Source organism: Falco rusticolus, chromosome 3, assembly GCF_015220075.1.
Source record: "Falco rusticolus isolate bFalRus1 chromosome 3, bFalRus1.pri, whole genome shotgun sequence".
Taxonomy (NCBI): Eukaryota; Metazoa; Chordata; class Aves; order Falconiformes; family Falconidae; genus Falco; species Falco rusticolus.
The window spans coordinates 117436429-117453935 of NC_051189.1; the positions used below are offsets into that span (position 1 = coordinate 117436429).

Sequence of the window (17507 nt, forward strand, 5' to 3'; positions counted from 1 at the left end):
GGTGTGGCCTGCCCTCGGTGCCACGACACCTCACCGCCACCGCACACCACCACAGACCAGGCCTGGCGGCCATGCCACGAGGTCACAGCCCTCTGTAGCCACCATAGGGCCAGTCGAGGCCCACCAGGACCTGGGGCGAGCCTGGCGCTTGCCACCCCGAGCCCGCCCAAGGTGAGGGGTGCTGGGCTGGCCCGCGGCCCCCCCGCGGGGCCCAGCGCCCTGGGGCAGCCACCCAGCCCGGCCCTGAGGAGGCGGCCGCGCGCCTGCGCGGGGTGGGGGGGGCGGGGGGCGGGGACACGCGGCCGGGCGCAGGCGCGTGGCGCATGCGCGCTGCGGCCCCGCGCTGGGCTTGTCGTTGCAGCTTTAAGAGGGCTCGCGGCCTGGCGGGTCCGGCCCCCCCGCCGCCCTGAGGGAGCCGCCGGACCCCCGCGCCAGCCCCCTCCTACCGCAGCACGGCGCGGGGCCGGCCCAGGCACCCCGCCGAGCGTCCCCCCGGCGCCCCCCGAAGGGGGGAGAAGGCTGAGAGGGAGTGACCCCCGGCCCCTAGCCCCGGGCTGGGACAGCTGAGGGGGGGCGCAACATGGCGGAGGCCAAGGAGGAGGGGCCTGGCCCCCGTGCCAGGGTGAGTGGGGGGCGCGAGGGGAAGTCAAGGGGAGGGGTCAGGGGGCGGGGTCAGGGCGGGAGGGGGCCGCGGCCCGGGCGGCGGGGCATCGCCGGCCCGCGGGGATGCGGCGTGCGAGGCGCCGCGGCCCCCGCCGCTGTCCAGGGCCCTGACAGGCGGCCCCGCCGGGCCGGGGGGGGGCCGGCGGCCGCCGAGCGGCCGGACCTGGCGTGCGGGGACCCCTCCAGCCCGGGCCCGCGTCGCAGCTGCCTGCTCGCCCCAGGCCGGCCAGCAGCGCTGTCCCCTCTGGCCTGAGCCACGCTGCCTCTCAAGGGCTCCTTAGTGTTCGCTTAGCTCTTCTTAAGGAGAGCGTCCAGACATCATTTTCAGAAGCGTCTTGGCGTCACTGACAAAATAAACTTACAGCTAACTAGGATCCATCATCACTGGCTGTCTCCTTGTTTAAAACACGGCGTTCTTGCTGCTCTTCTAAAATTTGTTTCAATTGTCCATATCAAGCCATAGTGAGTCAAGATGGCAGTTTCATCCCGTTGTTAGGTACCAGGGCTGTAACCGTTGTGTGAGTACCATTAGCCACACAAATCCTGAGGCTCAGTCCTTCGTTGCCACAGCTTGGTCTGTAAGTGCAGTAGGCACACTCATCTACTTGAAGAAATTGTCTTTTAACCAAAAGGAAGGTTCTTTGTGGCCCACACCTTGTAGTCTGTGAAGTAACTGAGGGAGGCTAACTTTTACGCTCAAAATAATCTTGCAACAAGTCAAGTCCTCTTTCCTGCATGTGTGTAACTTTTGCTGGAAAGCTTTCCAATCGCAATGAGATCAAGTCATATTTGTGGTTGCGTGGAAGAGTCCATAGTCCGCTGCAAGACACGGAGCTGTCCAGTTCCCTTTTCCCAAAGATGAAGAAGTTTTCCCATTCTCCAGCCTTGAGAAAGATGAGGACAATAGCTCAGGTTTTCCTTTCCTGTATGTGGGAGAAGTTTAATTTGCTGAATTTATTTCAGGGAATGTGAAACTTGTGACTGTGGTGAAATTAATTGCTGCTAAACAGAGCAGTTGACCTTCCAGGGTCTAATTGGAGGAGTTGCGCAGACATTGTTTGGCTACTCTGCAGTTACAGAAAAGACCATCGTCACTGAATTGACTCAGACCCGTATCTTTCAGACACTTGTACTGATTTACGAGCAAACTCAAACAATTTTGCGAAATTGCTCACAGATATTACATAAATGTTTAAGTCTTTTGGGGGAATCGAGATTTTGGCTGTCTGCAAAAAGTTTAAAGGGAAGTGGCTACATGTAGGACGATAACTTAAGGAATCTTAAACTTCATTCCTAGTCATTGAATGTTAGTGGACATAGGGAAAGACTTTTACACCATGAGGATAGTCAAGTATTGGAACAGGTTGCTCGGAGAGGTTGTGCATGGTGTCTAGTGGTCTCCTCATGCTCGTTGCCTTGATACGCTCAATTCATCTGTCAAGTTACCTGGCATTACCAGCACAAAAAAAAGGAAGACTGCTCTTTTTCCTCTCAAGCTTGCCAATTATCTGCTAAGGAATAAGAAAGTATCATCAAGTTAGTATCATCTTCATTGGTCTTAGGAAAAATTACTTCTCTATTGGTTGGCCAGTTATCCACTAGGTGGTAAGTCAAGAAGTCTCCATCAATTATTGCTCCACTTGTCCCTGTACATTATGGAAAGCCTTTTGTGCTGTTGGCATTGATAATGTTCTCTGCTCCTGCAGTAGCAGAGAACTTGTTCGGTAAAGTTTCGGGATGGTCCTGAAAAGTGGAGTTGCCCCAGACAAGTAAGTAAGGAAAGAGGAAACACAACTTGCCCAATCCAGCTTGAAGGAAAATACCTTCCTGGTCCCAAGTCTGACAGGTTAATCGGTTAATCTTAATTGTGCCAGAAAGGCTCCAGTGAGATTTTTAAAAATAAATAGTAGCACCAGTGCACTGCGTTCTATCAGTTTGTAATTTCCGAGTCAGGGAGGTGAATTTCCTCATCTCCCTCCCCATCTCAAAACCAGTTTATGCACCAAGATGTTCTTGAGGAACATGAGGAGAAGTGAATCCCTCCTGGTTGCTTGAAGGAATGATGGAACCTGGAAAGAATGAGATTAGCATACCATAAATACAGCATACTTGGATCTTCCATTAAAGCCATAATTAACGAAGTCTTGCAAGATCTGCATGTTCCGTTCCTCTTAGTGGACTAGTTCCCATTCTACAGGAGAACATGATGATGGACTTCTCGAAATCCTGTGCCTAAGGAATAATGAGCATTTCTTATAAAAAATTATTTTCCTTCATATAGGAAAAAAGACTAATTTAATGATTCTTTCCGAGGGGAACTTCGGAAGTGCTGGTATATTCAGAATTTTTCTTTTCAATATTAAAATATTTTGCAAATTCTGCAATTCCAGAAGCATATATACTGAAACTGACAGTTTTCGAATCCCATTGATAAGCAATTGTCATCTTTTAGCTCAATCCACAGTAATGAGCAACAAACTAAAAAAGAAAGGTTTTGCCAGTGTAAGATTAACATAGAAGTTTGTCTAACTTTGATTTTTTTAATAGTATCTGCAAAGTTTTTATGGTTAAGTTCTTATTTTAGAGGTGGTTAATTTCTGTCCAAAATCAAAACGTGTATTTTCTGAGGAAAATATATCAACATATTCAACTTTTCATCCTTATTAAATAATATAAATATAAACTTGAAAGGTGTATGCTTGTATGGTTTTTTATTTAGCTTATAAAAATATTTGTGGCAAATTGACTTTGTGTATAATATCATTGTTTTGAACAGTTTCTATTTTGAATAGGTTGATCATTTATTTACAATACTCTGTCAACCCATTGAACTAGACAGAACAATTGGAGCTGTACAGTGTTAACTACTGAAATTTGAGACTTGGGCTTTTGGAAAATAATTTGGTGTGAATAGGTGAACACCTGAGTGTCTACATCAACAAAACAGTTGCAAAAGATTTTTAATTTTGCATGGCTTTAAGTAAACGTTGAAGGAGGTCATCACATTTAGAAAGTTTTGTTACTGAACTCCTCTTGAATGGTACAAAGACAATGAAAACATTTCTCTGCAAAGGCTTGTGCATCCCTCAAAGGATGCTTTGATGTTATAATCTTTGAATTCACCTTCTGAATTCTAAAAATAAGCATAATGGATCTCAGTCTTTTGCATTAGGACTTTTCACGTTGTATAAAATACAGGAAAGTTAAGTAAGCTCTTTATGCTTACTTCAAGGCCCCTTGTGTGATTAGGATAGTGACAATTAATTCTGAAATCACTCCCAACATCCTTGAAGTGGTTATCTCAACTTTTCTCTCATTTAATGACTGTTGTATCCCCATTATTCCTTCCAGACATTCCAATTCACATTGGCCTTTCCTTAAATGAGTCTTGTAGCAAGCTTTATCTAGTGAACTTTCTTCAAGGCTTTGTGTCAGTGACTGACTCTGTTCAGATGATTTCCATCATCCATTTTATAAGTGCCATAACAGCATAAAAGCAGTGCTCTTGTACTTCGCTCCTGCTTTTGCTCTTAACACTTACTCTCTATGATCATCTAAACTCTTCAAATTAAAGCTTCTCCAGCAGAGAATATTTCATCAAGGGCGTGTTAGCAGAATCGTGTGTGCTCTCAGTGTCTGTCATCTTAGCCTGTATTCTGCTTTATGCTCTTTGATAGAAAAAAAAAAGTGTTTCTGCAGGGGCAAAAGAGGGAGATGGGTAGAGTACACCCGCAAGGTTGGGGGTTTTAATTAGTTGTCCAGTGGAAAGATAAAAAAGAGAGTGAGCAAGAGTCAATCTGGGAAAATAACTTCAGGATAAAGTGAACTCTGTTATTGGAAGGGATCAGTAGAGTGCTTCATGAATGCTCTAGGTGTGAGGCCATGATAAACTAATCCTTGGATGTTGCTGATCCCAGGAGCAGTTACTTTATTTCTAGAAGCTCATACCAGGCTGAAGCAAAACCCATGTGACATCTGAGTTTGAAAGAGATTGAAATCTGCTATCACGAGCTGCTCTTGAACCATATCAGGAAAAGGGAGACCGATTTAAGTGTCGAGCAGGCTGCAGATCGGTGCTAACCTCATGACCTAGAGTAGATGGTGTGTATTACCTTACTCTTTTTCTTTGGTTCTTTGGAAGTTCTACTCAGAAATTTCAAGGGCAAGAGAAAGTTTAAAAGACTGTAGCTGTGCTTTACTGAGATGGAACTGATCAAAAAATTGCATGATGTATTCTGTCCTTTCTGTAAATACTGGCTGAAGAATGGTGGTAATTTATTTAGCTTTGGTTACCATATTTGCTCTCTGCTTTAGATCTGTTTAATTTTAAAAGTAGCTTGAAGTATTACAGGGCTTACCTATACATTAGAAATTTTTGAAGTGTGTTGTGTCTAATACCTCTGAAGTTTTTAGTAAAAAATGTATGATAATCAGTTACCATTCTAATCAAAGTTTATTACAGCAGATTTTTGGTAACAAAACGAAAACTTAAATTTTACGTTTGGTCCTTTTCCCTTTTGATAGCGGGTCCAGATTCAGAAAAATATTTGAAGTCTTCTAAGACTTCTAAGAAGTTGGAGAAGTTTAATATAAAAAAATTTGAGTCTTGGTCCTGAGTTAGCTAAGTACTTGGATCTGAGAGCCATCGGGATTAGTAGTTACTAAAGACCCCAGTCTTTATGTGTTAGACTTTTGCTGTCCACAGTGGTGGTCAGAAAGCACAAGCTCCACACAGAAGATGGCACAGGAGAGCACAAGCAAAGTGCAGGAATCCTGGACTCTTCTGAACTAGCAACCAACGTGAAGTTGCCTTTGTGCATTGCTCTGCTGTGTCTGTGCTGAAATGGACTTTGCAGACTGTGCTGTATTTTAGGTGAGAAATAGAGGACAAAGAGTTGTAGGAAATTCTTGGGTTTACTTTCCTAGTGGAGAGTGTAGAAATAAAAGTTTTCCGTTTGCGCTCTTTATGCTATAAGCTGTACCCACAAAATAGATACCTGTCTAGTCTCACCCAGGTGCTCTGGACTCTTTCTGCCATCAATGTAAGCGATGGGAATCTCTGAAAGATCCATCTGCTCAGTCCAGGGCAGGATGAATTGCTGCTGCAGGTATCTCTTAATTTCCAATGGAAAGAGAGGAGACCTGAATCACTAGCTTAATAAACTAATGTTTAGTTGTCTAAATTTAGGTGAGAAGAACCTGAGACAGAATTAGCACAACAGTACAGAGTTATTCCTACAGGAGGCATTTTGGAGGACTTGCTTTCTTTTATTATTTTTTTTGAGTAACTTTTGTGTAGTTTTTTCAATTTTGGTATTAGTTACAACAGTCTAAAAAGTAAATGGAGAGATTTAATCATTAATAAGTGTTGTTATTTGCTCAAGAAAGCTTTTATGAAATACAGTTTAGTTAATGCAGACTATTAACAGGTCTTGATTATGTTTAATATTAGCCTGGTAGGAATTGTTACAGTGCTCTATGGAAAAATTACACTTTTGTGTGTTTATTGGCAAAATTCCTGCTATCTTGAAACTTATTAAATTGATTGCTTAAATATATTTTTAAAAAGTTTCACTGGGAGGAGGATGCCTATATAAGATAAGCTTTACCTCCATCACGTCTTTGCAGGCAGAAGAATCAAGCAGACGTGGGTCAGTATTTTTTACTGCCTGGCTGTGATCGTTGTTCATGTCCTTGCAGGTGCTCTGTGTGGACAGTCTTGTTTGTTCGTGTAACAGGGCAGTTCTGGAGTGCTCCATGAAGCAATCACACAGGACCTTAGCTGAGAGCTCTGATCACATAGTACTAGTGTTTTTTCTGCCTGCTTTTACAGGTGTTCAGGCATTTCATTCTGAAGAGCCTTGGATACTTGTAATAATATGTGCGAAGAAGGTGGAACATCCAACTAAGCTGCCTATTGTAAGGACCACTTCTTCATAGCAAAGGAAAAAAATAGAAGCCAACCAGGGCAACAACTACAAACAGGACTGGAATTGTAGCCACCTGAAAGAGACAAATGCCCGTTTTTATAAGAGCAGGAGAGGAGAAAATTGTAGAGCTGTACAGGAATGTGGAAGAGAAGCAGAATAGGCATGAAGGAAGCCAGAGTTAGGAAGGTACTGTGAAAATTAAAGTGGATCACATGATTGCTTTTCTCTCTTTAAGGACAGAAATACTGAAATAGAGAGAACTGAATATACATACAGGCTCTCCAGTTTTCACCATCAATTGTTGTTGCTGGCAACAAACTCTTACAAGAAGGGAAAAGACTTGCAGGACCTAATGGTAGATGAGGTGATTCACCAGTGCGTGCCTATTAACATATAAACCATTCTGTGAAGGAGGGCTGATAATCCCTGCTGTGTTTATCAACAAGCAGAAGGTGCTAAATTTGTAAATTTTCCCAATTTGCATGCAAAGCCATCTTGTAGGCTTCGTTTCTGAGGACGCATCATAATGAAAAGCAGACGACTTAGGTTTTATACGTGTTTCACTTTTCTTTAAAGATTATTTACAGAGAGCTGGGGTTCCTGCCCACCCCCCCCCACCCCCCATTAGTAGCAGAACTAGTAGCAAGCAGTTACTAACATGGTTAATTATCCTCTTGGGGGAGACATTGAGTAAGGGATCCTTCCGAGGTTATAGTACTGGTCCTGTTTCATTGCTTCTTAGTTGTATTACGTGGACTGGCTTTCCCTTAAAATACATGGTGATGGCTCTTTCTTAATGAGCTACTCAGCTTCTGAGTTAAACGGAATTAAAAGGATTGCATGCTTTGCAGAACATAATCTTCTAAATAGCTATACTTTTGAAAGCTTTGGCCAAAAGTGTATGTTTGTAGTCTGGGAAATGCTGTCTTTCTTGTGGGATGCTGAAATATGTAAGTGAACTGAAATACTTAGTTGTGAGTAATTACTTGCTGAGTATCACAGCAGAAACATACATTGTTATGATACGGACCCTGCTCTGATTTTGGTGATTATTACATCCCTCTAACTTCAGTTTAGTTTCTCTGATTTAGGCTGTGAGAAATAGGAATTATCTTTATTGCATCTTACAGATTTAGTGTAAGCAAAATCCTAGTGTCAACAGTTGGTTGTAGTGTTTTAACCAGCAGCAGAAAAGTTCAGTGCATAGCCAGGCGTGAGGTTTTGAGGGGAAGTTGTTTTTAAGAAAGCCTTTACTGTGGATGTCTTGGTTTGTTTGCTTGATGTTTTTTGTGTCTGTGTGTGTTTGTTAATTTGCAAAGCCCACACATCTAGCAGGCTTCAGATCAGCACATCAAACTGGTGTCTTTGCAAAAACCATTGCAAGGTGAAGCCATCCCGTGTGGAGCTGCTGCCTTCTGAAATCCGTGGGTTTGTGGGTGGATGGGAAAAGGGCTCGACCCCCCCCCTCTGTTTTTTATAGGTATGGATTAAACCCACCAAACACTCAGAAGAAGTAAGGCACGTTGTAACTTCTGTGTGTTTGACAGGCTCGTCTACTTGGCGTCATGTAGGTTGGTAACAGTCTGCAGCTTGCGTGTCTGTGTGTGTGTCTGGGTGTCTGTGTCTGTGGGTCTGTGTGTGTGGTGGATAAAGAAACCAAGAGGTTGACAGGGGCTTTATTTGGAATTGGGCCATGAATATTCAGCACATTCAGGAATGTCAGGAGAACCTGGGGACAGAAAGGGGCAATACACTAACATGCTGAACCACTCCCCCTGATTTCTGGTGATTCTAAAAATGGACAAATGAAACGGTAGCAGCATGTGCCTAAACCTTCTTTCCTGAAAGTTCAGAATTGGAGATGCATAAGTAAGTGAGACGGAAGGTAAAACTGTGTTTCTTGAACAGGAAGATGGGGAGCCACAAGAAGCTGAAAAATGCCTGCCTTTGTCTTTTTACATGTATAGGCAATTGTTTGGGATTTGCCTTTAAAAGCACTCATCATACTATCCATTTAATTGCCCTTAGATTAGATTTAAAATCATCTTTCGAAGTCCGGGGCATGGCTCAGATGCCCAGGGGAGCCTCCAGGACACCCCTCGCAAAACCTGCCAGGCTCGCGCGCTCTCCCTCTCCCATCCTCACCTATGCAGGGCGATGTGCGGCCCCCCACCAGCAAACCACCGGGGTGCCTGGGTGCCAGCCGGGGTGGCAGGGTGCCAGCCGGGGTGCCTGGGTGCCAGCCGGGGTGCCAGCCAGGGTGCCGGGGTGCCAGCCGGGGTGCCAGCCAGGGTGCCTGGGTGCCAGCCGGGGTGGCAGGGTGACAGCCGGGGTGCCTGGGTGCCAGGCCACTCGTTGGCCGGGGTGGGCGGCTGTCCGGCACGGAGGTCCGGGGCGGCTAGGGGGCTCTGCAGCCCGGCACACCGCGCCGAGCTCTATGGCTCGCCTGACCCCGCCGGGTTCCCTTCCTGCCGCAGTGGTTCTTTTCCTGTAGCAGGTATCTGCAGCAGGCTGGCTCTTTGTTACCCTCTGCTCTTCCCTCCTTAGGTGCTCCGAAGGTACGAATCGTTAGGTCTGTCCGTGTTTCGGTGGAAAGCAGCTCCGGGAGAGACCTGCTGCTTAATTCTGCTCGTGTCGTGGAGTTTTCCCGTAGCAGAGGTGCAGCGCGGTTGGCTGGCTGCCTGGCATCCCTTCCAGGGGTGTCATGTGTAAAAGGTCAGGGAATGCTTCCTGAGCTCACTGCACCTGGTTCAAGAATAGCAATGACAGTTTAAATTACTTTTTTTTTTGGTGTCCTTTTTAAATGGTGTTCTTCCTTATCAGTTTAATGAATTCCGAAGTGGGGGGGTTATGGTATGTATATAGGGATAAGGAGGCTGCACAGAGAAAAAACTGAGAATCGTGCTTGACTTTTTAATTGCAGTTTTCTTAACATCTGCCTCCTTCCTGCAGTTTGCTTATGGATGCAGTAAAACCTAGGATCAAACTTCAGAAGGCTTGCTAGAAAGATACGTGCCTGTGTATGTGGAGTTGTTCCGTTGCTTTGTTTATTTTTTAAAAGAAATTCTCTATTTTGCATACAAAACAAGGTTGCAGCTGCAGGCAGCTTTTCCCTTTATATTGCACGAAAATAATCTATTAGTTGTTTGATCTATGGATACTATGGCAACTTTGAATGGTGTTAAAGTATTAAACGGGTTTTTGGTTAATTCAGATTAGCGCATTGTATTAAAGTGTAGACAGTGTCTTTCTGTCACCCGCTCCAAGCAAAGATGGGTTAGTGCTAGTGAAATATTTTATTTTTTTTATAAAAGCAGTATTGTCTTTATATAAAGAGCAGTTAATTTAAAGCAAAACACATTGCTTCCAGGAATACCTAATTGTTTTGTCACCATTTGTATATTCTTGTTTCATTTATTTATTTATTACAACCTGAGTACACAGAGCATTGCTTTGTGTACAATGCTAGCTAATGAGACAGGGTCACTAAGAAAGATACATTGTAAAACATTTAATTTTGCTAATATCAAACTTAAACTGTTCTGTGTTAAACTCTTAAGGAATGCTCACTACTTAAAAGCAATAAGTATCATGAAGTTATTCTCTGGCAAAATATTAACCGAAATGATTGAGTAAAGGTGCTTTAAAATACATTCTTGAGGGTTTTTTTACAACTGCAAGTACGTTTTGAGGACTGTGTTCAGGAGTTGAAGCCTGGAGTATTTTAACAGAAATACTGTTGTTGTTCCTGATACTTTCCATTCTGTAGTTATTTAGGACTTAATCTGGGATATTGAGGTGTCTCTTCTTAGATCTGTCAAAAATGACCCATAGGAGATGCCATCTGGTGAATCAGTTTCATGTTTGCCTCTAGAGTATTTTTGTTCCACTAATCACCAAATCTTAAAAAATCTGAGCAGAAGAAATGAAAGGAATTAAGAGTGCTGACGACTAATCAAAGGAGGAGGTATGAGGACTGGTGAGAGAGGGAATTGCCTTGCAGACATGTTATAGAATAATATAGAAATAGTAAGCTGGGCATTTCTACTTACATTTCTCTATAATACAACACCATAAGCCAGTGAAAGCCAACTTACATGAATGATTAAGGTGATATATTTTTATGTAACTATTGATATGCAAAATTTCCTCCTGAGATGGCATTAAACAAGATTGTAACAGGATTCAGGAAAGGAATAGAAGCGTATTTAATTGAGAGAATACCCCACATTAATTCAAGAAGAAAGTATATGAGCCCTCATTTGAGAGCATGGTCCGGTTATAGACTGTTAGGGAATGAGTAATTTATCAGGAGATAGATATATAGATATTTATGTGTATGTAGATACATCTGTATCCACATACAGAAGCCTACAAACACTTCCCCTAATTTTCTCTCTGGATTTACACCATGTGGGAGTTCTGTTGCTGTTTACCGTCAGAAACTAGATGGTGGCTTAGATAAGACTGCTGGTATTATCAGATGCTGAAGTTCCTGTTTTATAAATACTTCCAGTGGAAGCTTTTGACCACAGACACAGATCTTCCTCCGCACACTAAAACCTTTGAAAGGAAGAAAATGCTCAAGATGATCTTTTATTTTGATAGACTCAAAAAAGGAAGAGAAAAGAAACAAAATAGGGCTTTTTTTTTTTCTCCCTAGGATGACGTTGTTCTTGGGAAGTGCCTTGTAAATGTTTTCCAACTTGTCCAAAATATTTATGGTAGTCCCTAATGTGCTCTCGCAGGTGGTCCCTTGTGCTGACTTGCATGTTGTCGTTTCTTTGAATGAAAGAGTTGGAGGGGTCCAGGCTGCAAAACATACTCTTTTCCTAATAACAGCATCTCTGGTTTTGTCCCCTATTATTAAAAGATTTGTTACCACCAGAGAAGGAGGAGTGCCTAGGGTTCGGATGTATAAGGTAAGCAGGATTGCGGTAGAACCTAGAATACTTTCCCACAGGTACTCGATCTCTAAGGACTTAAAGAACTACTTTGATACAAACCTGCTTCGAGGAAAGGATGATCTAATGCTTCATCTCAACTGAAAACTTATCTCGCCCTGCCAGCAAATTGTCTGAGACTTTTTTGGAGAAGAAAGAGCATTACTGATACGAAGCAAGCAAAGGATCAAGGAAGGTCCGCATAGAGAAAAGGACCTAGGCTATCATTTTTGCCTCCCCAGGCTTCGTATCTGGTAATATCAAATGGCAACAAGTTCCTTTTTCTGTTCTTCTGTAAGAACAGTACACCACCGCTATCCTTGTTCTCAGCAACTGATATCAACACCAAGTATATCCAATATTTATGGAGATTAATTTTACGCTAGTGTCAACTTAGTTGACTACAAGTGGACTTCTACATCAACATTAAACTTGCATCTCTGGAGACACTCCCGGGATTATAGAAGTAGCCGAATGCAAACCTTCCTGGAAGGTGTTTCCTTGTTCACATGAGCCTTGTCAAAAAGTGTAACTTTTTTTTTTCTTTTTCTCTTTTGGTTCTGCATTTCACTTTTCCAGCCTCAGCTATCTGCTAAGAGAAGCTGGAAAGTTTTGGTGCAGTATCAAATTGTCTTGATATTTGCAAGACAGGTCCTCGCTGTTCCATGTGTTAAGCTGAAGGAGGTAACTTGTCTTTGTAGACCTGCAAGTGATAGTGGAAAGAGACTGACGGACTTTTTGCTGTCAAATTTTGCTGGGACAATCTGTTGTCATCCTTTCCCGGAGCTGGCTGCTACCAAACTGATAGTTCCCATCACAGTTCTGTGGAATATCAGATTTATCAACTAAATGGCCTGAGTTAAATGAAATTAGAGATCATCCCTTTGCTATGAAATCCCATTACTTTCCTTAAGATGGCTTAAGAATTGAAGTGTGAGCAGGATCTACCAGAAAAGAAAGCACAGAGCTAGAGATGCAGGGAGAGGAGAGATGACTTAAATGAATTGCTGTTATCTTTTAGGCAGAAAGGAAGGATGCTAATGAGTTGGACATTCTAAAGGAAACTTTAATTATGCTGAGTGCGCATACGTCTTCAGACAGTATCTGAGCATACCATCGACTTTAACATCTGTCAGGGAGCATTTAATGTAAATGGATGTTTTGTACAGCACTCGAGCCTGGCTCTTCTTTGGTTACGCTCATACTGATGCTCATTGTCTCGTTACTGTTAGGAAGTTAAGCATTGCATTTCACTGTTCCTGGAAAGGGGACATTCCTTCTTCCAGAGATGAAACCTTTGTGTCTGTGCAGCCCACGTCAGTGGAAGCTGTATGTGCTGTTTTTCCATGTATAACATTCAGAGGAAATGAAGGCTCGTAGCATGTCAAAGTGGGCAGAACCTGTGATCTTGAGCTGGTGCAAGTATCGCATGTAGAAGTGAAAATTCTGACATTCCCTTCACTGCCCTCTCTCCTCCACCTTCCCTGGGAAGCAACGCTAATTCTAAATTTTTATTGTGTGCTTTTGATAGGTACTTATGCATTTGTTAGGGTAAATGTGACATCTCAGTAATGTAATAGTCTTAATTCATAGAACTTTGCTTGGGGCCAGAAAGGAAGGAGGAGGAATTGTGGTCCTTGTTGGTTTTTGCTTTAACTGTGTATTTTTTAGCAAAGTACATGGGAGCTGACCAAGATATTGACACAGTGTTTTCCTTTTTACAGTTTGAAGAGAAGTCTGATGCGGTATTTGATATTACAGAAAAATGTAAGTATTTTTATTTATTTATATAAGGCTGTCATTTCACAAAAGATTTCTTACAAGTGTCATTGCTGCTGAAAAAGACTATCTTGCCTTTCGCGTAGCCCTTGCTACTTTTTCCCTCCCTGCCTTGCCTTCTGCACAAGTGTTACAAATGAGGTGAACTGCAAGTTAATTGTTTTTCTTTCTTTGGTTAGTTTTACTCAATTCAGCTTCTGCTTCACTGTGTGGTGAGTGGGACAGAACTGTTTCTTATGTCAGCAATGTTTTATTAGTAATGTTGGGCCAAGAAGGCTTAAGAGTATTCAGGAAATTGCAGCCTCAGACACATTAGCAAAGGACACTTAACACTTGTCCTTTGTTATGCATAAAGTTTGGTGAATTTTCTGACTGTCTGTGGGTTTTTTCTCCCTAGGTGGTGAAATTCTGGATGCAGAAATGTCTGAGGATGCTGACCATAACTTAACACCTGCCCTCGACAGCTTATCTTATGGAATACAGAATCGAACAGGATCTGAAAACTCACTGCTGGATGATGATGATGACGATTATTTTCTGAACTCTGGGGATCTTGCAGGCATACCTGTTGTTGGGAGTGACAATGAAGATGATCAAAATTTCACTCCAAAAGACACTCTTTCTTCAGCGATTCATGATGAAGACCATCTGGAAGAGGGCAAGAGAGTTACAGAACATGAACTGGACAGTGAAAAAGAAATTCAGATTCAGAATGCAATCCAAAAGGATCTTGCTTCACCATTTGAGCAGGGCCCTGTATTTAAATCAATTCGAAAAGATTTTAGCATAACAAGAGATAATGGCAAAGAGACTTTTTCAGCGAAGGACAAGAATAGAGAAGGACATTTTCAAGAACGTGAAAAACGGTTGGAAAAAATCCCTAAAGATATGGATTCTAGATTGAAAAGCAGTTTTCTTGACAAAGCAGGTAACTGTTGACATCGTAGACCTGGCTACCCAGCAAAGAGGAACAAAGAACTAGACAGAAATTAGCAATAGGGCTAGTTATTAAAAACATCATCTTGTTGAAGAGAATATGCATAGCTGCACGTAGGGAAGCATTTTACAAAGAACCCTGAAATATGGTGAACTCTTTGTGAGTACTAGGGTTTGCAGAAGGGTCTGGCAGCTTTAGGGGGGGGAGTCTCATCCTCCACAGCTTGTTTCAAAGCGTCAACATACGCTTTGTTGTTGTGGTTTTACTAAACCAAGCTAGGTGACAATTCAAGCTTCCTTTTGGTTTTCCTTCCTTAAAAGAAAAGATGGTGAAGTTTAGGTTAAGTTGATGGTCAGGAGAGATTTTTTTTTGAGCAAGGTGCCAGTTCTTCATTAATGTATACGTATTTAAAGCAGTATGCATTTGATAGTAGCATGACAGAAAGGCTTGCCAGAAATGTATTGGTGTCTGCAAGAAGTAAGCCAGAGAGTAACTTGAGATCTGCTTTTCCTGGGAGGCTGCTCTCCTTCTTTCTCAGATACTTGTGTCTTGGACTTCGTCCAGCCAACATGGAGAGAACCAAGGTTGCATGTAATCCATTTCTCATTTGAGGGAGCCTGACAGTCACCAGTAGTCTTGCTGCCCACACACTTGTTTTTGACTCCCCAAGCTCTGAAAGTGACAGTAGGACAGTAAATGAAGGAGTTAGGAATAACCCAGCTGGAACATGCGATTTAAGTTTATTCAGAAGACTGTATGGAGAGAGGGTTGGCTGACAAGTTGGACCCTCCTGACTACTTGTTCAGATTCACAGCTTACAATTCTGATATTTAAACTTTGTATGTTTAGTAACAGCATCTTTAAAATCAGGGCTTCTGGGTTGCACAAATGATAGAGAAGCAATGCAGATTTTTTAAAATAAAGAAGAATTAAAGATGGCTCTTTACTTATATCTTCAGGTAGTAGCAAGTAAAGAATATTTCTGTGCAAGAGACGTATTTCAGAAAATTGTAAATACCTATATTTATAAGATTGTGGCTGAAAGCTGTGCAGCCTCAGGTAGAGTAGCCAGTAATTGAAACAGCAATGCTCATAGGCAGCATTCATTATCCAGGCAAATCCAGAATTTTTAAAAGACACATGCTAAAAAAAGCATAAGCTACAATTTCCTGAGAAGGGGGGGAAAGGCAAAAGACCAGAACAGAAAAGAAAAGAAAAAAGGATGAAAGTTGTTGCTCTGAAAAATATTTTCTGATTTAAATGTCAAAACATGAGAGAGTTGAGAACCCACTGGGATGTAGAAAATTCTGAATGAACAGTTTGCCTCAGAATTTTACAATCATTTGGCTGGAATGGGAAAATAATGACCCAATAGAATACTAAAAAAATGTCAGTTCTCTTTAAGAATTACCATCTTATTTGCAGGGAGGAGAAAGGGAGTAGTTTAATACTTCTGAAGTGCTGTCAGACTATGGGGTTGGGGATCAGGATGAGACTCTAGATAGTTGTAAAGGAAATGCATTGGAATCTGTATTCATTTATATTTAATGTATATGTTTTCCTCAGTTCATAATCAAGTAGAAGAAACATTACGGACGCAGTTAGCGCCACAAACTCCAGAAACTAACTTCAGGGTAAGCTATAGATCTTTCAAACACTTTTGCAAGTGCAGCAATATACTGGAATAATTCAAAATACGTATTTTGTATTTGAGTGTAAATTTGAATATCAAGAAAACTGATCTTCTGACTCTTAGACATCTTTGCTACTTAAACAGTGTATATAATTTTGTTAAATTTTGCTGACCCTCTCTTTGGATTGAGGATTCTTTTGATAGCCACTTTCATGTTCAGCATGGTCTGACTGACTGGTGAGCCGAATCTAGACCTGGATGCATCCATCTGACCTGCTGCCTTTTTTTCACATGAGACAGGGAACAGCTGTATCAACAGGAGACACTGCCCAAACAACCGAATGCCCCTGCTGACAACCAAGTTAGAGAGCTGGGTGGCTTCTGCTTTGTCCAGAGGAGTGAAAAGGATTGGGGGTGGGATGACAGAGGGTGCTGCAGGGAGGTAGAGGCAGCAGCTGCTGCCCATCCTTTCTCCCACCTTCCAGTGGTAGGACCAATTTCTTTTGGTCTGCAACAGAAACTCCCCTTGCCAGCAGCCCAACTCCTAATGGCAGATGCAGGAGGGTGAATTCTTTTTCATATTATTGTTTCAGGAGTCTAGCTACCTATTTTCTAGTAAGGAATCTATTGGACAAGAGCTGGGGAATTCCTTTGCACCAAATATTAGAATTAAGGAGGAGCCTTTGGATGACGAATATGATAAAGCTATGGCCCCACAGCAGGGACTATTAGACAAAATTAAAGATGAACCTGATAATTCCGAGGTAAGTTTCCCATTGCATTTCTCATTTTGGTCTGACAACTGACCGCATAAGCTGGACATAAATTCAGCAATTTATTTGGTTTGTTGACCGAAATTTAACTTGAAGAACATAGTTTAGTAGAAGGATTTTTCCCTCTTATACTACCATGAAACCCAAACACCCAACTTTTTGATGTCATGTTACCATGTCACTGAAAATGTTTTGCTTTTCAGTTAGAAAAAACCCAAAGTGCTGTTAAACTTTCATTATTAAATCTGTGGCAGTATAGACAGCTTTTCTCAACTTGGTCTCACTAGGAAATAAAATGTAAATCATGTTTTACTGAATACTTTGTGAGTAGTGACAGTTGGAGATGTGTAGTTGAAACAGTGCTGTTCCTGCTACTTCCCTCTTAAAGATTATCTTTGGGAGCACAGTGGTTCATTGTTTGTTCTTGCTTTAAGTAACACTTAGAGGTCTTACCTTAGCAAGATATTTAAATACATACACATCAGTGAAGTCAATTGTAGTATGCTTTAAGTACTTTCTCATTTAAGACTGCCATTTTTTACAACGATACAGGTAAAAGTTCAATAATTGCAAAATGGAGAAAGTCTGACCTATGGATTGAGCGGTGCTGGGGCAAGGATTGCTGCGCTCTAACCGGGCTTTTTGCCACTGGTTTGCTGTGTGACACCAGGGAAATGATCTGTGTTGCAATTCCTGTCTCCTCGCGGCGAATATTGGGGTTACATGCCAAACTTTACACACGGTTAAAGGTGTGCAAAACTTGCCAAGGTGATTCATCCCACTTGCATCGACACAAGAGTGCTGGTGTTCTTGCGCTGGCATTAGTTTTTCTAGTATCAGTCTGTGTAC

General features: G+C 42.3%; 1 protein-coding gene across 6 annotated transcripts in view; it reads left to right on the forward strand.

Moving 5' to 3' along the window:
* Window positions 1-310: 310 nt before the first annotated feature.
* ZMYM4 (zinc finger MYM-type containing 4) overlaps window positions 311-17507 on the forward strand; it is a 48167-nt gene continuing 30970 nt past the window's right edge. For 2 of the 6 annotated variants that reach the window (XR_005103045.1, XM_037379438.1), the window contains exons 1-5: window positions 318-622; window positions 13261-13303; window positions 13713-14243; window positions 15819-15886; window positions 16479-16649. Coding sequence is in view for 4 of the 6 variants with exons in the window: in XM_037379438.1 (XP_037235335.1) it covers window positions 581-622; window positions 13261-13303; window positions 13713-14243; window positions 15819-15886; window positions 16479-16649 (855 nt within the window). In the remaining 2 variants the exon portion in view is untranslated. Of the gene's footprint in view, window positions 623-13260; window positions 13304-13712; window positions 14244-15818; window positions 15887-16478; window positions 16650-17507 lie in introns of all 6 variants that reach the window. The other 4 variants (XR_005103046.1, XM_037379441.1, XM_037379439.1 and 1 more) reach the window with 4 other exon arrangements.